General features: G+C 44.3%; 1 protein-coding gene across 3 annotated transcripts in view; it reads right to left on the bottom strand.

Annotated features, from left to right (window-relative positions):
- Window positions 1-23,051, bottom strand: part of LOC115137202 (inositol 1,4,5-trisphosphate receptor type 1-like) — a 156,219-nt gene that overhangs the window by 85,469 nt on the left and 47,699 nt on the right. For all 3 annotated transcript variants that reach the window (XM_065027815.1, XM_029673420.2, XM_065027808.1), the window contains 27 exons: window positions 20,987-21,082; window positions 20,673-20,717; window positions 19,191-19,345; window positions 12,066-12,165; window positions 11,813-11,973; window positions 11,433-11,574; window positions 11,137-11,295; window positions 10,826-10,998; window positions 9,109-9,228; window positions 8,711-8,905; window positions 8,280-8,531; window positions 8,021-8,162; window positions 7,771-7,924; window positions 7,370-7,560; window positions 7,040-7,172; window positions 6,752-6,806; window positions 6,477-6,642; window positions 6,093-6,257; window positions 5,913-5,984; window positions 5,634-5,771; window positions 5,310-5,435; window positions 4,996-5,196; window positions 4,593-4,844; window positions 4,269-4,394; window positions 3,826-3,954; window positions 2,211-2,331; window positions 1,830-2,014 (listed from right to left, as the gene is read on the bottom strand). In XM_065027815.1, coding sequence (XP_064883887.1) covers window positions 1,830-2,014; window positions 2,211-2,331; window positions 3,826-3,954; window positions 4,269-4,394; window positions 4,593-4,844; window positions 4,996-5,196; window positions 5,310-5,435; window positions 5,634-5,771; window positions 5,913-5,984; window positions 6,093-6,257; window positions 6,477-6,642; window positions 6,752-6,806; window positions 7,040-7,172; window positions 7,370-7,560; window positions 7,771-7,924; window positions 8,021-8,162; window positions 8,280-8,531; window positions 8,711-8,905; window positions 9,109-9,228; window positions 10,826-10,998; window positions 11,137-11,295; window positions 11,433-11,574; window positions 11,813-11,973; window positions 12,066-12,165; window positions 19,191-19,345; window positions 20,673-20,717; window positions 20,987-21,082 — 3,954 coding nt within the window. The remainder of the gene's footprint in view (window positions 1-1,829; window positions 2,015-2,210; window positions 2,332-3,825; window positions 3,955-4,268; window positions 4,395-4,592; window positions 4,845-4,995; window positions 5,197-5,309; window positions 5,436-5,633; window positions 5,772-5,912; window positions 5,985-6,092; window positions 6,258-6,476; window positions 6,643-6,751; window positions 6,807-7,039; window positions 7,173-7,369; window positions 7,561-7,770; window positions 7,925-8,020; window positions 8,163-8,279; window positions 8,532-8,710; window positions 8,906-9,108; window positions 9,229-10,825; window positions 10,999-11,136; window positions 11,296-11,432; window positions 11,575-11,812; window positions 11,974-12,065; window positions 12,166-19,190; window positions 19,346-20,672; window positions 20,718-20,986; window positions 21,083-23,051) is intronic.

The following is a 23,051-nucleotide window of genomic DNA, read 5'->3' as shown; positions in this document are numbered from 1 at the left end:
CCACCTGGGGGCGGCCCTTCAGGAAGTCCAGGATCCAGTTGCAGAGGGAAGGGTTTAGTCCCAGGGTCCTTAGCTTAGTAATGAGCTTTGTGTGCACTATGGTGTTGAACACTGAGCTGTAGTCAATGAACAGCATTCTCACATACCGTAGGTGTTCATTTTGTCCAGGTGAAAAAGGGCAGTGTGGAGTGCGATTGAGATTCCGTCATCTGTAGATCTGTTGGGGCTGTATGCGAATTGGTGTGGGTCTAGGGTTTTCAGGATGATGGTGTTGATGATGTGAGCCATGACCAGCCTTTCAATGCACTTCATGGCTACCGACGTGAGTGCTATGGGGCGGTAGTCATTTAGGTAGGTTATCTTCACATTCTTGGGCACAGGGACTATGTTGCTATAAACATGTGGGTATTACAGACTCGGTCAGGGAGACGTTGAAAATGTCAGTGAAGACACTTGCCAGTTGGTCTGTCTGAATGGTCACCTGTTTAAAGGTCTTGCTTACATTGGCTACGGAGAGCATGATCACACAGTCGTCCGGGAACAGCTGGTGCTCTCATGCATGCTTCAGTGTTGCTTTCCTTGAAGCGAGCATAAAAAGCATTTAGCTCGTCTGGTAGGCTCACGTCACTGTGCAGCTCACGGCTGAGTTTCCCTTTGTAGTCCGTAATAGTTTGCAAGCCCTGCCATATCTGACGAGTGACATAGCTGGTGTAGTAGGAGTCAATCTTAGTCCTGTATTGATGCTTTGCTTGTTTGATAGTTCATCTGAGGGCATAGCGGGATTGTTCTCCCAGTGTCTGCTGGAAAGCAGACAGAAACAGATTTTCTTCTAGGATTTTGTATGTGTCTAGCTCTATTCCGTTTATTTTTATCCCAAAAAAAGGTCCCTACTCATTGCCGATGACAACCATATACATAACATGATGCATCCACCACCATGCTTGAAAATATGAAGTGCGGTATGCTGTGATGTGTTGTTTTGGATTTGCCCCAAACATAACGTTTTGTATTTAGGACATGAAGTTAATTTCTTCGCCACATTTTTTGCAGTATTAATTTAGTGCCTTATTGCAAACAGGATACATGTTTTGGAATATGTTTATTCTGTACAGGCTTCCTTCTTTTCACTCTGTCATTTAGGTTAGTACTGTGGAGTAACCTAAATTTAAAATGTGTATCCTATCACATCCATTAAACTCTGTAACTGTTTTAAAGTCACCATTGGTGTGAAGCAGTTTGCTTCCTATCCGGCAACTGAGTTATGAAGGACGCTTGTATCTTTGTAGTGACTGGGTGTATTGATACACCTTCCAAAGTGTCATTAATAACTTCACCATGCTCAAATGGATATTCAATGTCTGTTTGTTTTTTTACCCATCTACCAATAGGTGCCTTTCTTTGCAAGGCATTGGAAAACGTCTCTGTTTTTTTGTGGTTTAATCTGTGTTTGAAATGTACAGATAATTGTATGTGTAGGGTAAAGAGAGGTGGTATTCATCATGTTAAACACTATTATTACACATAGAGTGACTCCATGCAAATTATTGTGTGACTAGTTAAGCAAATTTTTGCGAATGAACTTTAGGCTTGCCATTACAAAGGGCTTGAATACATATTGACTCAAGACATTTCAGCTTTTCATTTTTTATTAATTTGTCAAATGTTCTAAAAACATAATTCCACTTTGACATTATGGGATATTGTGTGTAAGCCAGTGACATACAATCTAAATGTAATCCATTTTAAATTGAGGCTGTAACATAACAAAATGTGGAAAAAGTCAAAGGTTGTGAATACTTTCTGAAGGCACTATATTCCTGAATACTCACCTGCAGCCTTTCTATGATGTTCCTGTAGCTAACGGACGCAGTGGCGTTGGAGTCCCTCCTGGGGGCGTTCTTGGCGGAGAGTCTCCAGCTCAAGATGGACTTGGTGACCACGTTGTTGGACTTGACAAACAGGTTGTTCACCTGGCTGTCCAGGTCCACTGGGATCGCGATGGCTCTGCTCTTGGCTGTGTGAAATGAAACAGTAGGACGCAAACTTAAGAGGGATGCTCGTTTTTATTTTACTTTTGAAATATGTATTTTATTCTTCTAGATGACAGATAAAATGAGCTCATTGGCTTGTGACTATAAAGAGATGTACTTCTCTGACTTTATCAAGACAGTTTTTGGGTAACAGGTGGAGGCCAATTGCAGGTATCTTACCCACGTCAGAGAGCACCTTGATACAGGCCTCAACGGAGGCCTTCTGAGTGGGGTTGAGCCAGTTGCAGTGGTATACCCTGAACACCCCCTGCAGGAGCTGTACAAACACCGGCTGACGAGTCTAAGAGAAAGCGTGAGAGAGAGAGAGAGACACAGACAGACAGACAGACAGACAGACAGACAGACAGACAGACAGACAGACAGACAGACAGACAGACAGACAGACAGACAGACAGACAGACAGACAGACAGACAGACAGACAGACAGACAGACAGACAGAAATACAGACAGAAAGACAGAAAGACAGGAAGTAAAGACAGTAGATATAAGAGGAGAAAAGACATCAAAAGACAAGTCAGAAGCTGCACATTAAACAAAGCTAAAATCCCCAGCCGTGATCAACAAAGGCTTTTGTGGTTTATCACAGACCATATTTCTAGAACCCAGTTTCCCCAACGTGAGGGTGCCATCAGACACAAATTGAGTCATGTTCAGCAGGAAGAAATCAGAGAAAACCTTTGACACCGAGAAAGTATTACCTGAACGTTTATTTACGTTTCAAAGCGTTTTCTCCTGTTTGCCCGTACAATTCTCAAACCTTGAACAGTATGTACTGTAAAGGTGCTATAACATACAGTATGTAAGAGGGTCTAACACTTCTACTATGCCTGTTGGTTATCACCAGAATCAGCTCAGGTCCCAACTACTACTAGACCAATGTCTAATACATACAGTATCACCGCTACCACCAGGACCAAACAACACCCTGTGAACCAGCTGCACACAAACCTATGGTACAACATACTGTATACCTCAGTTATCTTTCCCAGAATGCTTGCCTGTCATGGGAGAGAAGGGAATGGATATCATTATGGCGGTTCACATCAACTGTTGTATTGAGTCTAATGGGATGTGGGATAGTGGAGGAAATGGGTTGGAAAGGATGTGGAAATGACTATAAGAGAAACTAAACCTAAAACAATCTAAACAAAAACATAGTTCCTTACAGGAATTGGTATTACTAGACAACTCCAGGAGGGATTGCAAAACCCTTAGAGTGAAGTGGACAAATCTTCTCCTCCACCTGTCATACATCCAAACCATTTATAGTAGGCCACAGAGTGATTTACCATTCGTTACGTGACATTTGCAATTATATCCCAGCAAACACATCCCAGTTATCTTGTGAAAGCCTAAAGATCTGGGAAGGAACTGAGGGGAGGATTCTAAAGCATTTGCACATGCCATCTGTAGAGAATTCTTGGAAGGTGCTGACTCAGTTCTGTGAAGACCGGTCATTGAGGAAACGTCTGGCTGCTCTATGACTGCTGGTAAGGAACACACCCAGGGGATGGAAAACCAATTACAATGGGACTTTTACTCATACTTACATACACCTGACGTGCCAGCTATTTGAAGCAAAATGTCATATATTACATGTTAACTGTCAGTGTAGAGCCTTTGGGGATAATGTTTCTTACACACAGACGAGGAAGTTAACACCGATCACTATCAACAGAAAATGATTGATGACCAGATTTCTCCCAACAGCGTAGAATATCCACCATTCAACTGCTTTTATTTAGTGTTATATGTTACGGTGGTCATGGTTACCTGCAGACTGGTGCTCTGGTCAGAGAAGGGCGAGCTGAAGAAGGTGGTGACGATGCTCATGACGGTCTCTGTCACGTAACCCTCCAGAACCGTGTCTGCATGCTTCCTGTCACTGGTGTTGTTGCACACCTACAGACAGCAGACAACGGACAACCAAGGTCAACCTGACTCACTCACCAGACAGACGTGGGTAATGGGTGAGCATTCACTGGATCACATTTCCTGGATCCTCACAGGAAGGAGGATAGAATATGGTTTCTCCACGCTGTGATCTCACAGTGCCTCTCAGCAGCACACTCCCAGGAGAACATATAAGGCTAACTTTATTTTTGTCTCCCTGTAGAATGCTCAGCAGACTATCAACCAGGTCTCAGTAACATGTCACCAGCATGCCTGTTGACTCGCCAACAGATATGGAAGAGAGGTGATGTGTGTTTGTTTACCCTGCATATGTCCACCAGGAAGTTCTCAAAGAGCTTCCACATGTGGTTGCTGGTGTAGATCTCCTTCATCTCCACCTCTGTGTCCACGTAGCAGTGGTTCAGGAAGTTGATGTAGGCTATCTTCACCTGGAGAAAAAGTTAAGAATGAACAACTTCAAAGGTGCCTAAGTACACAATTATCCCAAGAGCCCAGAATGGTCATTTAACTTGCTGCAAGAAGCAAATGTTCAAATGAGTCACATGAATACAATATGTACACCAGGCTCTTTATCATTTCAGTAGACTACCAATGCATGCCTTTTAGCTCTTCGGTCAATCACTCACCTCAGGGATGCAGTCCTCATGGGTGACCACCCTCACTATGTCATCCAAAGGCAGCAGAGAGTTACACTTGATCTCAGTGTAGACATTTTTTCCCTCGGTGCAGACAGCCAGCAGCTCTACCAGGTGGATGTGGTACCTCAGAGCGCTGTTCTCATCCATACGATCCCGCTCCGATCGCATCATCGTGACCAGGGTCTGGAAGGACGCACGGTCGTTGTAGAACACCAGGACGTCCTCGCCCGAGTTCACCAGCTGAGCAGTAGGAAGACAGAGACTGTAGTTATCAGATGCTGCTGACACATGATATAGATTTGAACAAATTTCTGTTTGGGTAGTATTACAGGTTTATATTGCTAAAATGCATAATGTGTTACATGTGTGCACTGTAATTATGGTGTCCCACCTCAGCCATGACGGTGTCCTGACACTTCTTGATGAACTTGTTTTCGGCTTTGACAATGGTTTGAAGGAATTTGAGGTACTGGACATGGCGGCCATGCGTCTCGGTGCAGTGGATAAAGTGCTGCACCACGCGCTCGTTGATCTCACTGCACAGCTGGAAGTTATTCATGAAAACGTGCTGCATGGTGACTGCCTCCAGAATCTAAAGAGAAGGTGAAATAGAAGCATCAAACTAGTGGACTTATTGGTATGGGAAGGATGGAGTACCACTGGTTCCTCGCAGCCCTAACCCTTTCCCCAGGAAAGTCCACTTACCCCTGGGTTGAGGAATAGGTTGATGTGCTTATGCAGCAGGATCTGGTTCTGCTGGTTCCCTGCACAGAAGTTCTGGAGGAACTCATGAGCCAGCTTCATGATCTCCTGCATACGGACGTCCTCGCCCTGGAGTGTTCATCATAAGTACAGGCAGACACACATCCAAAGAGCTGCAGCTATCATTCAAACCTTCCACAAATTAAATGATTGACCAAGCTTATGTACTGTACAACTCTATGGCATAAATGCTCTAGTGTTTTCTTCATGCCTTTTTGGTCAGGATGTGTTGAGAGTATAGGTCTGGCTCATCATATTCTCCAGTACCTTCTCATAGGGGATCTGCAGTAGCTCCAGCACCACACTGTGGGCCCCCATGTTCCTCAATAGTCTCTGTTGCTGCTTCTTACTCTTCTTCCCCGATGCTCCCTCCTGGACACACAGCTTACTGAGCCGCAGCAGGATCTGAACACAGGGGAAGAGAGAAGGGGCTCAGAGACTATCTGCCTTATACATCTCTAATGACTGACAACATCTTAAAAGAGTGAAGGCAATGACTCCTTACACCACCAACTCAGAGATGAGAGAAAATGAAGAAGATGGTACCTCCTTCATAACCCTGTAGTTGTAACTGCTGTTGCTTTCCTCCTTCTTTTTGTCAGAGCCGCCTGAATCCCCCTGCACATGGACAGAGTTAGAATGAGAGCTTGTTCATATTCATGTGAAGCATTCCAAAAACAAATCATTGAGATGTACAATAATCGTTGGGAAGTTTTGACCAAATACCTTCTTTTTATGGTCGGACTCTGAGGGTCCGTCCCCTCCGTCATCGTCCCCCTGCCTCTTGTACACCCACAGCTCCGACTTCTCCACGATGGAGCGCAGCTGGTCCAAGTCGGACTTGATCTGTTTGTAGTTGTCCACATCTTGACTGGTCACCAAGAGCTGGACCTAAGGGAAGAGGAAGCGCTATAACTCAGTTTAGACTTAAGTTTAATCTCCACAGCAAGCTAGGCCTTTAATTGCCTTGTAATTAAATGACTTTAATGCTCATTCATATGATGCCTTTCTAACTAAAGATACGATTCTTGATGAGTGTGTGGAAAACTGATACAGTGGACCTGTGAGTTATTGTGGCTGTGGCATCTGTGGGTTTGGTCGGAGGCCTACCTGTTTGAAAGCCATGAGGACTTCCTGTCTCTGGCTGAAGTGTCTGAAGAGCAGCTGGAGGGCCCCAGACACCAGGGGAGGATAGTCATGCATGGTGAGGTGCAGTAGCACCCTCAGGAAGGTCCTCCCTCCATGGTCATCCAGGTCCAGAGGGGTGTTCTCCTCACTGCAGAGCAACACACCAGGCTCAGACACTGAGGACTGAGTATCCCAGTCTTAAAAACAGTCCTTTTACGGAGACTGACACTGCATTGCTTTAAAATGAGAGGGTTTACCTTCCTCCAAAGATTGCCTCTGCCTGCTCTTCTATGTTCTCAAAATCTAGAGCCCCTAACAAAACAAATGAAGCATTTACATTCTTGTGAAACCCGTTTGAAGGCTATACTTCACTTTTGAAACCATCGACTCCACAAATTAACTTGAAAAATATCTGAATATAAAAATGTAATACAAATACTAAGGGTGTAAGGACATGTGGCATCTGTTACGTCTGTAGTGTCTGTAGCTTGAGGGTAAAAGCAGTAAGAAAGAAAAGGCAAGGCTATGGTTCTCAGTATGCTGACCTGTCATATTATTTCCATCTTGACTAGCACTAGACGATGTATTATCACCCTGAGGGTTACTCTCATCAAACTCTCGCTTGAAGATGCAGAGCAGGCAGGAGATCCTGTAGTCCAGCCGCACATTCAGAATGAACTGGTGGGCAGGAACAGAGCACATCAGTTAGTTAAAACACCAGGCTTTGGAGCTCACCACTAAGAATAATCATACGGAGAGTAATAGGTCCTTCATCTAGATTTTGTACACATTTGTATATGATACTATGGGAAATCAAAGCCAATATATTTGGAAACAACATCAGAAAATCTATATAAAAGACCAGATGACGTTACCTGCAGGATCTCGATGATCTTGAGTTTGGTGTCCATCACCATGATGTCCTCCCTCTCCGGCTCTGTTTGGGTCTTGACCACACCCTCCTCCGGCTGGTGGGTGGGGGTGATGGGGAGGAAGCCCCCCCCTCGAAGGACCACCTGGGTCATTAGCTCCCCCACCCCATGGATAGACTTCATCACATTACTGCCTGTGGGGACACACATACACACAAAAACACACACTCCTCAGAGTTGAACTGGGGTGCTTACTCACACACAACACATTAACCAAACCTAATTAACTCCCACATGATTCCTCATATAAGGGAAGGGTATTGAGAGCGAGAGAGTGCACCTCAATTACACTACATCAGTAACAGCCAATACCAATTGACAGACAAAAGAAGTCAGGTGTTCACCTTGTTTTTCCTCTCCCTTCTCCAGCTTGGTAATGGGGTAAATGGTGCTGACATGAACACAATCCAAGATGTTCAATAAGATCTTAGTCAGTCGCAGCAGGTCACTGAAGTTATAGAAGCCAAAGTAAATGAGGTTCCTTGCCAGGTTCACTACCTTTTAACAGAGAAAAGTGAAAATGGAAGTGAGATAATTCCTCATATTATACATTCTCTCTGGTTAACACTTTGTGATGTTTCCAGAGAAAACTACCTCGAAGGTGAGCTTGTTTTTCTCTCTGTCGTCGAAAGGGATGTTCTGAGACACCACAGACATCAGGTAGTTCTCCACAAACTCCATGGTCAGGCAGAACCTTTCCTTGATCTCATCTCTGGTGGTCCCATCATTGTCGTAGCTTAGAAAGTGAGAGAACATTCTTGTGTAAAGGCTCAGAGGTAGCCTATAGAGGAGCTCAGGTAATGCAGAATATCGCTGATAGGACCCTAATAACACGTTCATAAACCCCACTCACTTGTCAATGGCGATCTTGGAGGGGATCTCGGACCAGAGGCGTGCGTACTTGACTGGCGTGACCTGTTCCTGGGGGTCGCGGTCCACGTGCATGTGCAGCATCATGCGGCAGAAGGATGCCCTAAGGTCATAGGGCAGGTCCTCGTCAGACATGCAGCGCAGGATCAGGTCCACGTCTAGCTGGCCAGAGATCTTATTGATGGCCAGGTACTGACGGTCCAGACACATCCGCGCAAACAGATTCAGCTGGTACCTGCAGGGGGAGAGGAGCATACTTTAACATCTGGTCGGGGTATTAGTCTGAAAGCAGGCTATGTACATAGACAATCAAACTGTCCCATATGCTTTTAGATACTGTACATTCAAACATGTCATTGCACCCATAATCCAACCTCAAATCCTTCTGAACCCTGTAAGGCGCTAAACCCCGACCTGTAGTAGCTGACCACCTCCTGGTCCTCCTTCTGGCCCTCCTTGGCGTCCTGGGCCAACTCTCTGACACTCTTGCTCCTGATCTCCTTGCAGTTGTCCCTCCAGAAGAGCCACACCTCCTCCTCGTCCTCCTCCGTCTCTATGGGATTCTCCCCCATTGTTACAGCCTCAATCTCAAAGCGCGACAGAACTAGCCTGGTCAGCGGCAAATAAAACAGACAGTCAACATAGTGCAAAGTAACTGCAGAAAACAATGAATACTGAAACACACGTCGGTCTTTGTTTCCATAATCAATAGCATTACTAATAACACTATATTGGAGCCAATCTAATTAGAAAGGATCAGTATAATGTTCAAGCACGCACACACCCACGCTCATGTTTTTAGTGGGGTTTACTTAGTCTCGATGAGGATGTCTGCGTTGGATGGGTCCAGCACGGCGTTACAGATGAGCTCCTGAGTCACTGGGATGGACTTGTTCATGGACACACACAGATCAGACAGGTAGTCCAGAAACCTGGAGATGAAGGTCAAAGAGAAGGAGATGGTCAACATACAGGTCCAGCTGCCTAGGAGGAGGCATTGGATTAACACTCACGTTGGTGAGTGGTGGTGCTAAACTGAAGAACAGGGCTACCGCACACAGAGCTACCGTAGACAACCTTGGCCGAAGACAAGAAGAAGTAGACCCGCTATGACCTCCGCAGAGTCAACAAACGAGCAAAAGGACAATATGGGAATAAGGTCGAATCATAATACACAGAAGCCCGCCTCATGTGGCAGGGGCTACATTCCATTACTGATAACAAAGGAAGACCCAACCCTGCCCAACGATGCCTCTCTAGCAGACAAACTCAATGCACGCTTTGACAACAACATTGAGCCGGGTGTGAGAATTCGGTGATCTCACTCTCTGAGGCCAACGTGAGAAGGGTCTTTAATCAGGTTAACACCCGCAGGGCTGCTGATGGTACTCCAGGTTGCGCTCTAGGGGCATGCGCAGAACAGCTGGTAAGCATATTCACGGTTATTTTCAACTTCTTCTTGCCCCAGTCTGTAATTCCCACGTTTCAAAATGACCACAATCCTTCCTGTTCCTAAGAATTCTAAGGCTTCATGCCACAATGACTAATGCCCTGTAGCACTCACTTCTGTAATCATGAAGTGCTTTGAGAGGCTGGTTATGGCACACATTAACTTCATCTCAGCCACCCTAGACCCACTCCAATTTGCATACCACCCCAACAGATCCATAGATGACGCAATCTCAATTTTTCCACACCGCCCTCATCCACCTAGATAAGAGGAATAACTATGTGAGATTGCTGTTCATTGACTACACACTATTGTTCCCTCCAAGCTGGTCACCAAGCTTAGGACTCTGGGTCTGAACACCTCCCTCTGCAACTGGAACCTGGACTTCCTGACGGGCCGACCCCAGGTGGTAAGGGTTCTCCTCCGCCACGCTGACCCTTAACACAGGGGCCCCACAGGGGTGTGTGCTTAGTCCCCTCCTGTACTCCCTGTTCACCCACGAAAGTGTAGCCACGCATGATTCCAACACAATTATCAAGTTGACTGATAACACGACGGTGGTAGTCTTGATATTCTTGTGTTTTTTTTCTAATAATACATTGCTATTGATCCTTGCATTGTTGGGTTTTGAAAGGCATGTGACATTAAAACTTGAAAACTACGGGGTCTACAACAGTGCACTAGCCAGTATCCACAGTACAGGCTCCCAGAGTAGGCTTATTCAGGCTCTATGACCTGCTACAGCCCTGTGCTGCTGGAAACAGAAGACTCCAGTCCCCCTCCCAGCTCCATCAGACCCCAATAAAAGCCCCCTTTATCCAGACCCTTGGATCAGCATGGTTCTCATGTCGCCAGCAGCACAAGACTGGAGCTCGACAGCACTAATGACAGCAATTACCTCCAGTGCCAGGGTCCAAAACAATCCCATCCTCTGATACCCTCATGCATACATTTGAATACATCTACATCTACTACATTCCCTGGCTGGTGCTGTACAAACAAACTTCCCCCCACAGACAACCTTCTGAATCAGGCCCATGGCATGCCCCCATCCTATCACCCCGTCCTCTTAGTCTCACCTGGGCTCCCGGTTCTTCCTGACCAGGGTGACAAAGGTGTCGATCTCTGCGGCCGTGATGTGTTTTTCCAGAAGCTTGCGGTTGTTGTGGAGCAGGGCAGTTATCGTGTCCTCAGCCAGAACGTCGTAGCCTATCTGCTTCTGCATGAAGCGGAACTGCTTGGCTATGTACTCCTGTAGAGGGGGAGTCAGTGAGGGTCAGGACCATTCTAATGCACAACTAACAGGTTAAGTATATTTAGCCTTTTAGCTAGCACATTTCTGCTGTGTGTCTGAGTTGATTGATGCAATCAACCAGTTCTGCCCACCGACCTGGTTCTTCCTGTAGTCTTGTTGGGAGTGTCGTAATACCCGGTAACAGAGCCTGCAGATGTGCCTGAAGGGGGCGTGGCGCTGGTCACCAAGCTCTTCCAATCGCAGCATAGGACCATCCCCACTGTCCGTGAACGGGGCTTGGAGAAGTTTGAAAATCTAAAGAGGGATATGGATTCCATATGTCATTTAACTCAAATTGACAATGTAGAGAGGTCAACTTAACATTGACTCGTTGTCATAAGTACCCCAAGCCCAAAGTAGATGATACTACCACGGAGTACAATGAGCTGTACCTGTTTGAGGATGTTCTGCTCCCTCATGAGTTTCTGTCTCTCTCTGTTGGGCTTGTTGACCATGATCTCCAGCACGTCCTGGCCAGTGTTGGGGATGTCACACACGAAGAAGACCAGGTCCTCCAGAAGCTTAGTGACAAACCTGGAGACCAGGGAGACAGGGCCAGGGAGGAATGAATGGTTCCACCAGGAACCCAAATAACACCCACTCCTACAGCCAGGAGCCACAGACAATAGCTAAAAGAGAAAAACTATGGAATACCCAGTGGACCTTAAAATGATGACACATCTCAACATGAAAAATAATACTTCTACCAAATGTTAAAAGGCCAACAGCAATTTCTAAAATGTACAACATCTGTTTCAAACACACACTTTACCTCCTCTCATTCTGTGTTATAGTGCCCTTCTCCAGTTTCCCAGCAATGGATGCCAACACTTTACTGGCATCGTTGGCCAAGTCTAAGTCTCTGACTTCCGCTGGGGGGACAGGCACTATGGCAAAGGCCTCTTTGTCTTCTTTAACCGCTGATGTGCCAATCTAAAAGAACGACGTGTAAAACATACTTTGAATAAATAGATTTTACAAGTCCGATCAAAGCTCACACAATAGTATCCTTCCCAGCCACTTACCCGTAACATGACAGGCTTCTCCTCCTCCTTGTCAATGGGGTTGTTGGTGCTGTGGACCCATGTGTTGGTGCAGAGGTGCCTGAGCCTCACAAAAGAGTTCCTGAGGGAACAGGACAGAGCAACTCAGAGGACCGCACCAACACAAAAAACAACAGTCCACTAAACTAGTCAACCTCTCTATGATAATTCTACTAAGAGGCCTTTATATGCAAAATTATGTTTGTGGATAGTAATTCTTCAGGTGATTATTTTTTCCGGTGTCAACCTTACAGTAGCCTTGAAAAGTGAACTTTGTTTAAACATTTATATTGTTTGCAGAAGTATTTGGGATTACTAGGGAATACCAACCGTCTGTAATGCTCTTTCAACTTGGATGGGGAGAAAATGCTGTCTTATTAAACCAAGCCCTGTGAGGACAGAATGGGACGCTCAATAACGTACGTCACTCAATTTCTCAGAATCTGCTCTTGATGCAAGAGCTCAACTGTAGACAACCGTGCATGGTGAATCTGCATGGATATAGATGGCTGAGTCAGGACAGGAGATTCTTCAAAGTAGCCACCTTTTGCCTTGATGACAGCTTTGTACACTCTTGGCATTCTCTCAACCAGCTTCATGAGGTAGTCCCCTGGAATGCATTTCAATTAACAGGTGTGCCTTGTTAATACTTAATTAGTGGATTGTTTTCCTTCTTAACGCGTTTGAGCCAATCAGTTGTGTTGTGACAAGGTAGAATTGGTATACAGAAGATAGCCCTATTTGGTATAAGACCAAGTCCATATTATGGACTTACTTCATTACTTTACTTGAAGACAGAATATTTCAAGAACTTTGTAAGTGCATCAAGTGCTATGATGAAACTGTCTCTCATGAGGACCACCACAGGAAAGGAAGACCCAGAGTTACCTCTGCTGCAGAGGATAAGTTCATTAGAGTTACTGACCTCAGAAATTGCATTTAAAAAAATGCTTCACAGAGTTCAAGTAACAGACACATCTCAACATCAACTGTTCAGAGGGGACTGTGTGAATCTGGCTTTCATGGTTGATTTGCTGCAAAGAAACCAATACGAAAGGACACCAATAAAAATAAGAGACTTGATTGGGCCAAGAAACACGAGCAATTGACATTAGAGTGGTGGAAATCTGTCCTTTGGTCTGATGAGTCCAAATTTGAGATTTTTGTTTCCAACCGCTGTGTCTTTGTGAGACGCAGAGAAGATGAACGGTTGATCTCTGCATGTGTGGTTCCCACCGTGAAACATGGAGGAGGAGGTGTGATGGTGTGGGGGTGCTTTGCTGGTGACACTGTCCGTGATTATTTAGAATTCAAGGCGCACTAACAAGCATGGCTACCACAGCATTCTGCAGCGATACGCCATCCCATCTGGTTTGCGCTTCGTGGGACTATCATTTGTTTTTCAACAGGACAATGACCCAACACACCTCCAGACTGTGTAAGGGCTATTTGACCAAGGAGGAGGAGAGTGATGGAGTGCTGCATCAGATGACCTGGCCTCCAGAATCACCCGACCTCAACCCAATTGAGATGGTTTGGGATGAGTTGGACCACAGATTGAAGGAAAAGCAGCTAACAAGTGCTCATCATATGTGGAAACTCCTCCAAGGCTGTTGAAAAAGCATTCCAGGTGAAGCTGGTTGAGAGAAAGACAACAGTGTGCAAATCTATCATCAAGGCAAAGGGTGGCTACTTTGATGAATCTCAAATATAACATTTATTTTGATTTGTTTAACCCTTTTTTGGTTCCTACATGATTCCATGTGTTATTTCATAGCTTTGATGTCGTCACTATTATTCTACAATGTAGAAAATAATAAAAAATAAAGAAAAACCATTGAATGAGTAGGTGTGTTTGACTGGTCCTGTATATCAATTGGTTGTTCAAACCACCTAAAACCAACTTAGTTATTGATAATGGTAATAACGTTTAGAGTGGGCTCTCACCACTAGTGGGTGTGATGACTTTCTGTAACATCCTCAAACAAGATGTATGAAAATCTAGTTCCAAAATACAAATACTTTGATGTTTTGTGTGCCAAAACAGCAGTGTCAGCAAATCAGCTTCTTTGTTGTTCAACGCGATGTGCCATTCATAATGGCTGCTGTAGATGATTGTGGACTTCAGGAAACAGCAGAGGGAACACCCCCCTATCCACATCGATGGAACAGTAGTGGAGAGGGTAGTAAGTTTTAAGTTCCTCGGCATACACATCACAGACAAACTGAATTGGTCCACTCACACAGACAGCAGGAGGCTGAAGAAATTCGGCTTGTCACCAAAAGCACTCACAAACTTCTACAGATGCACAATCGAGAGCATCCTGGCGGGCTGTATCACCGCCTGGTACGGCAACTGCTCCGCCCACAACCATAAGGCTCTCCAGAGGGTAGTGAGGTCTGCACAACGCATCACCGGGGGCAAACTACCTGCCCTCCAGGACACCTACACCACCCGATGTTACAGGAAGGCCATAAAGATCATCAAGGACAACAACCACCCGAGCCACTGCCTGTTCACCCCGCTATCATCCAGAAGGCGAGGTCAGTACAGGTGCATCAAAGCTGGGACCGAGAGACTGAAAAACAGCTTCTATCTCAAGGCCATCAGACTGTTAAACAGCCATCACTAACATTGAGTGGCTGCTGCCAACACACTGACTCAACTCCAGTCACTTTAATAATGGGAATTGATGGGAAATTATGTAAAATATATCACTAGCCACTTTAAACAATGCTACCTAATATAATGTTTACATACCCTACATTATTCATCTCATATGTATACATATATACTGTACTCTATATCATCTACTGCATCCTTATGTAATACATGTATCACTAGCCACTTTAACTATGCCACTTTGTTTACATACTCATCTCATATGTATATACTGTACTCGATACCATCTACTGTATCTTGCCCATGCTGCTCTGTACCATCACTCATTCATATATCTTTATGTACATATTCTTTATCCCCTTACACTGTGTATAAGACAGTAGTTTTGGAATTGTTAGTTAGATTACTTGTTGGTTATTACTGCATTGTCGGAACTAGAAGCACAAGCATTTCGCTACACTCGCATTAACATCTGCTAACCATGTGTATGTGACAAATAAAATTTGATTTGATTTGTAGCTACTGCTACCTAGCATGAGGACAAAAAGGGCAGTTTTCTGGGGGAAAAATAGCAGTATTTCAATCTTCTCAATGTATCGGTTTGGATAAAGGTAACATTTGGAGTACAGAGGCATATCCCATCTCTATATTTTTTCTTTTTCTTTAACAAGGCAAGTCAGTTAAGAACAAATTCTTATTTACAATGTTTACATTGTAAACACAATTTAACCAACACCCATCTATTTTTGTGGCTAACTGGACCTACCAATTGGTTTTGAATTACTGAAACCAAACCATAAGAATTGAATAAAAAGTATTTTAATAAACATGAAAAAGGTGAACATAAGAGGCGCTCAAAATTTCAGATAGGCTACATGTCATATTAAACTGCATATAAACACTCTAAATAGGTCAGGAGGCAGACAGGGAGCCTAAAAAAGAAATGAATTATTTAGGCTATATTATTTCAATTATCTCAAGGCTATAGCCTACAAAGAAATACATTGTGAAGTATTTGCGAGTACGACCCACTAGTCTGGTAGGAGTCAGGGTCATTAGGCGCTCAGCATTTAAACAACATTTCATTGTGTTAACTCATTTTAGTCTATAAATTGCACATATAGCCCTGTGACTTACTTAGAATTAAATACAAATTAAATGAAATGCCTTATTAGACTCAGTCTACAGTGCCTTTGAATTCATTTTTAGAAACAGCAGTTCGTCCAAAGTCTGTGGCTTGAGGCTCATTCTGACGGTGCAGGGAGAGCAGACCAACAGCAGAAAATATCCACGCTTGCAGAGCCACTGGAGATGCTAAACACCTTTTTGACCACTCTTACCAGGCTGATATACTATACATACACTACCGGTCAAAAGATTTATAACTCATTCAAAGCTTTTCTTTATTTTTACTATTTTCTACATCGAAGAATAATAGTGAAGACATCAAAACTATGAATTTTTTAAAGATTTTGCCCTGTTTATCAAAGGTGTTGGAAAAACTTGTCAATAAACTACTGACTGGCTTACAAGTCCTCAACTGGCAGCTTCATTAATTAGTACCCGCAAAACACCCGTCTCCTAGGCAGGGTTGCAAAGAAAAAGCCATATCTCAAACTGGCCAATAAAAATGAAATATTAAGATGGGGAAAAGAACACAGACACTGGACAGAGGAACTCTGCCTAGAAGGCAAGCATCCCGGAGTCTCCTCTTCACTGTTTATGTTGAGGCTGGTGTTTTGCGGGTACTATTTAATGAAGCTGCCAGTTGAGGACTTGTGCTTTTACACCTGCATTGTTTGCTGTTTGGGGTTTTAGGCTGGGTTTCTGTACAGCACTTTGAGATATCAGCTGATGTACGAAGGGCTATATAAATAAATTTGATTTGATTTGATTTGATTTGTGAGGCTTCTGTTTCTCAAACTAGACACTCTAATGAACTTGTCCTCTTGCTCAGTTGTGCACCGGGGCCTCCCACTCCTCTTTCTATTCTGGTAGAGCCAGTTTGCGCTGTTCTGTGAAGGGAGTAGTACACAGCATTGTACCAGATCTTCAGTTTCTTGGCAATTTCTCGCATGGAATAGCCTTCAATTCTCAGAACAAAAATAGAAATAGACTGACGAGTTTCGGAAGAAAGGTCTTTGTTCCTGGCCATTTTGAGCTTGTAATCGAACGCACAAATGCTGTTGCTCCAGATACTCAACTAGTCTAAAGAAGGCCAGGCCTAAAGGTTTTTTAGGCAAAATAACCCAATCAAAATGGAAAGCTCCTTGAAAGTTGGAATATGACAGGCCTATTGGGCCAAAATCAATTATGGCATATTGTATAGATAAAATATAGCGGCACACAAGTAGACTACAAATGCATATTGGGCCGGGCATGCCCTGAGCTCGTGAAATTAGCGCTACTAGAGCGCTATTGGAGCGAAATTGGAGCAGGGGCAAGAAGGCCGACACTCCAGCCTTTGGGAATCTCGCTCCGTGCTCCAGTCAAATTGAGCACTCGCCGCTCCTCGCTCACTTACTCTGGTGTCCACCTTCTCTGGCCGTAGGCACAGACAGTACACCAGACACTGGCTGTATTCTTGGCCTGGTTGCGTAATGACCCATTAGGCTAACAGGCTTACCTTTGTGTAGACCATCCACCATGCTCACTCTAGTGACTCATACCTAAAGCCCAGCCTGCCTACTCGTGTCCTGAAGAACATGGGTTATTTCAGGTAGGAAGGGAGGGGAGGGAGGAGGAGCCGAGAGGGAGGGTGCAGCCAATAGTAGCCAGAAGGCAAGCACGCACCTGACAACGTTACACAATACAGTCTTTGACACAACATTGAGAGGCGCTGGCCTTATCTGATGTGATGCTGGTGACAGAAACAACCACACTATTGTTATTTTAGCAAACACCGCCATTGCACATGATACAGTCAATAAGGGTGAAGAAGAAGGAACACAGCAAAGGTAAATATAGACATATGGTATGTCAGAAATCTACGCCCTGTTGCGCACATGAGAGAGCTAGTCATTTTACTCACACTAGTGTGTGTGTGTGTGTGTGTGTGTGTGTGTGTGTGTGTGTGTGTGTCAGTCAATAGAGTTTCAGACACTTGTAGAATCTATGTCAAGGTGCATTGAAGCTGTTCTGGCTCGTGGTGGCCCAATGTCCTATTAAGACACTTTATGTTGAGAAAACATGTGGTTCGAGGCTGGGTTTCTATATAGCACTTTGTGACATGTGCTGATGTAAAAATGGCTTTATAAATACATTGGATCGAGCACACCTTAATATCACATTGTCTGATGTCCATATTTGCGGTAATATATGGACAGAACCTGATCATTCCCATGTATTTGGAAGTAGCCGTCTGAAAGAGCAGTTTACTTCATGAGAAATATGACGGTGTGTTTTCTGTGTGGGGGCAGATGGATGGTTATTCAACATCTGGCTTCTGTGTTTAGTTAGGGGACCGGGAGGTGGCTAGATCAAGACATGTTGCAACATCTTCTGGTTCTCCTGAACAAGCCTGCAGTGCTGCAGTCTGCCTCATCACCATGGTTTCCTGCTTCAAACCATACCGGGACTTTCCTGACTATTATTAGATAGTAGAAAACAAACTGGACTCCCTCCTACAAACACGCACACACAGAAAGTGGAATGAATGGCCAATGTCCGGTATCACCTCAGCAAGGTCAGAGTTCTGACTGATTTTGAGAAAACACAACAGCACATTCTTGTGGGAGATGGTGAGACATCTTAGAACTAAGGATCACTTTGAAAACAAAAGTTCTAAAATTGAATCATGTGCACCACTGAGCTATGCTGTCCTGCAAACCTTCTATTCACATCAAAGAACAAACAACTGAACATTTCTTTAGCTATCCCACAATAGCCCTGAAGTGGTCCACTCTGAAATTGTAAACGCTGCTCCTTGGTTTCTCAGACTAACTAGGCTGCATGATTAGACACCCCTGAGGTCCCTTCTCCATCTCTATGAAGATGCGTCATGGGTGGGTGCCCCATCCAGTCAACACGTGACTATCAGCAACAGCCTGTAACATGGCCCCTACAGGAGGAAATAGATTCCTGCCCACTACTTCCCCTTGACCCCGAGTAACCCTGGACCACTCCCTAATAACCTGACGGTACAGGTTCACGTGGGGATAACGTGGGGACAAAGAGGGACCAGACAGATTTGCATCATGCGTCACCTGTGCTATTTAGACCAGGTTGTTTGAAGATGTGATGAAAGACAGATCACAGCGGCAAGTAGCCTAGTCGTTAGAGAGTTGGACTAGTAACCAAAAGGTTGTAAGATCAAATCCCCGAGCTGACAAGGTAAAAATCTGATGTTCTGAAAAAGGCAGTTAACCCACTGTTCTTAGGCCATCATTGAAAGTAAGAATTTGTTCTTAACTGACTTGCCTAGTTAAATAAAGGTACAAATAAATTAAATATCAGGTGGAGGGGTGTGATATTTGACTGTGTACCTGGGCACTAGGGAGTCCCCACCTCTCAGGGTGGTAGGGTCCAGCTCAAAGATGGAGGAGATGTCCATGCCATCAGGAACAGACACCAGTTGGTACATGACCCTTTCCTGGGGGGTTCGCAAACGCGCTCTCAGGGCCTCATGGTCCGAGTCCAACTGGAGGTACAGTATAAAGAGGACACTGTTAGTTCATATTGAAGTCCCAACACAGCAGTCCAGTTCATCATTTCAATATTACTGTGACTGTGTGTAACACAAATGAGGAATGAAGATATGTTTCCTCTAATCTGTTTCTAGTTAAGACTTATGCATGGCAAATATTACTTATATCAATGGATCACATTAAGAAGTTAAAGCATTGCAACACTGTTCGGGTTACTGCAGTCAGAGATGTTCTAATTTCCAGCTTTGCAGTATAGTAAGGCAAGTTAATCATTATTCTGATATTGGGATAATTGACTAACCTAACTCCCTCTTTTCCTCCATCCCCCAAGACAAATACACCAACCAACACATCTCTCCTTGAGTACTCATCAGTACCACTCAGATGAGGACTGAGTAAGAAGTTACGTTGAGATGGGAGTTACGCCAACTCAGAGACCTTTTCCAATTTTAGAAGAGCTAATGTGTTGTTGACGCATCCTGTCAAGTTGACTGATCTAAAGGCTAATTCAATTCAGAATGCATTTAGATGTATATGATATATAAATCTATAAATAAAAACATTTGCGGGATGTTCCCCAATGATGGAAGGAGCCCCCTCCCCCAGTTTGGGAACCACTAATCTAGGCTAAGGGCTTATATAATAAGTGAGTTTTTATGAATGCAATTCAATAAGAAGGAAACTGAATCAAACTATGGAAAGACAGACAGACCCTGGATTCTACCCCAAAATATCATATTTCATTGGCATATTCCCTCCATAGCCACACTCCACACAGAGTAATAGACGGTGTTCTACTGCCATCTATGGCTGAGCTCCAGTACCATACACAGAGAATATGGTATGATGACATCCAGTGGAGATCTACTACAACTGCCAATGCCATTGAATTTGTAAACCTATTACAAGTGGACGCTCTCCTTTCAGAATATGCAGAAAAATCTTCAAAATGTGATGATAGAAAATGGTTTTCCTAAGAACTGCTCAAAACACACTACACAAAAACAGTGGCTTGTATGGAGAGACCCGAATGAAGGAAGTCAGACCACGATTTAGTTTGAGTTCTCTTCAAGAGGGTGAATTCGCTATTAAATCATGGTTAAAGAATCTCTCAATTCATCAATGAAGTATTTCAGAGGATGAAACACACCAGGACAGACACAGTACCTGGAAGTTAAAGGGAACAGAATCCACCACCTGGAAAGAAAAACAAGATCCAACACAGAGTTGAAAGTGTAGATCAGCGGTAGATAGGGCAAGTCAGAGCAAACACAGCTCAGACATGAAACACAGACATAGAGTAGTCTCTGGTTGACTTACTGAGGATCTGGGCTCAGGACATTCTTCCTTATAGTCGGGGTTCACCTGAAAAGATATCAGGAACCAGAATGGGATACTTAACTCCAACATGTGAGGAAGCAAGACGCAATACATAGTCCTCTTATAAGTGAATAGAAAGTAGATCAGGTCCAACTTAATCAAGCCCCGTTGTTAAGACTTTCAGATCGCATGCTGAAGCACTGCAAGCTGATGGTACACATTATAATCCCAGGTATTAATCAATTGAGCCATGCAAGTGGTTGGTTGGTAGACTATCATGTAATATGACTACAGTCGGGTGTGAGAGGACTCACCTCAGCAGCCAGGTATGATCCTGTTGCAAGGTGTTTGAACCGGAACAGGCTGTTCCAGTAGCCAGCTCCGCCCCGACAAGGGTCATGGTGGACCACCTGATAAAAGAATGCAAAACCTGACAGCATGAGAAACAGCTGTCTGGACTGATAACGTAGGAGTAAAAACATCTTATAAGATGCAGGACGACCCACATGGTTTCACCTGGTTCTCTCCATCCCAGGGGCCTCATTTATCAATCATGTGTAGGCAAAAAAAACATGTGCTTAAACCAGGCATGGGAACATTTCCACGCAAAGTGTGAGATTTAAAAATGGGAACGCTTGCTTGAGAGTGTATGTAAATGTACACACAGCCATGACCATGTGTATGCACAGTGCCAAGTGGGGGAATGAGGGAACTGCTTGTCAAGAGTAACCTAGAGAATGGGGAAAATATACGTTGGAAATGTGTGAATTCAATAATTATTCGATTTCATTGTATTTCCATTGTGAATTCATGCAACATAGTATCTTAACAGGCTATATCATATACATACATATACAAAGCATGTGGACACCCCCTCAAATTAGTGGATTTGGTTATTTCAGCCACAACCGTTGCTGATAACTGTATAAAATTGAGCTCACAGCCATGCAATCTCCATAGACAAACATTGGCATTAGAAAGGCCTTATTGTAGAGCTCAGTGACTTTCAACGTGGCACCGTCATAGGATGTCACCTTTCCATCAAGTCAGTTCGTCAAAGTTCTGCCTCGTTAGAGCTGCCACAGACAACTTAAGTGATGTTATTGTGGAAACGTCTAGGAGCAACAACGGCTCAGCCGCAAAGTGGAATGCCACGCAAGCTCACAGAACGGGACCGCCGGGTGCTGAAGGTCGTAAAAATGATCTGTCCTCGGTTGCAACTCACTACCGATTTCAAAACTGTCTCCGGAAGCCACATCAGCATAATAACTGTTTGTCGGGAGCTTCATGAAATTAGTTTCCATGGCCGAGCAGCCGCACACAAGCTTAATGCCAAGCGTCGGCTGGAGTGGTGTAAAGCTCACCGCCATTGGACTCTGCAGCAGTGGAAACACGTTCTCTGGAGTGATGAATCTGGCAGTCCAACGGATTATTCTGGGTTTGGTGGATGCCAGGGGAACACTACCAGCCCAAATGCATAGTGCCAACTGTAAAGTTTGGTGGAGGAGGAATATTGGTCTGGGGCTGTTTTTCATGGTTCGGGCTAGGCCCCTAAGTTCCAGTGAAGGGAAATCTTAACGCTACAGTATACAATGAAATTCTAGACGATTCAGTGCTTCCAACTTTGTGGCAACAGTTTGGGGAAGGCCCTTTCAAGTTTCAGCATGGCAATGCCCCTGTGCACAAAGCGAGGTCCATATACAAATGGTTTGTCAAGATCGGTGTGGAAGGACTTGACTGGTCTGCACAGAGCCCTGACCTCAACCCCATCGAACACCTTTGGGATGAATTGGAGTGCCAACTGCGAGCCAGGCCTCATCGCCCAACATCAGTGCCCGACCTCACTATTGCTCGTGCCTAAATGTAAGCATGTCCCCGCAGCAATGTTCCAACATGTAGAGGAAAGCCTTCTCAGAAGAGTGGAGGCTGTTATAGCAGCAAAGGGGGGACCAACTCCAAATATGCCCATGATTTTGGAATGAGATATTCAACAAGCAGGTGACCACATACTCTTGGTCATGTAGTGTAATTTGACCACATCAGTGCATTTTGTTATGATAATAATCAATATAAAGTACAGTAATTATTAAATGAAAAGGCACGTGTGAAAGTGAAACCATTGTTGAAGTTAATGGGAAATTGAATGCGTGATAACTGATCTTGCTCTGTTTGACACAGGTTGCATTTCACAGAGAGCACATTTTTTTGTGACAGGTGGGACCTATTTACAGAAAGTACAGATTGGCATATCAGATATCGTTTTTTTTGGCCACAGGCACACACCATCGCACAACAGTTTGCGGTCAAGAGGGGTTTCTTTGCAATTAATGGGTTCCCAGATACCAACGGAGCAATAAAAGCCCCATCCCAAAACGAGTT

Source organism: Oncorhynchus nerka, linkage group LG2 (assembly GCF_034236695.1).
Source record: "Oncorhynchus nerka isolate Pitt River linkage group LG2, Oner_Uvic_2.0, whole genome shotgun sequence".
In the NCBI taxonomy this organism is placed as follows: Eukaryota; Metazoa; Chordata; class Actinopteri; order Salmoniformes; family Salmonidae; genus Oncorhynchus; species Oncorhynchus nerka.
The sequence above is the reverse complement of the archived record's forward strand: the minus strand, read 5'-3'. Positions and strand labels throughout refer to the sequence as shown.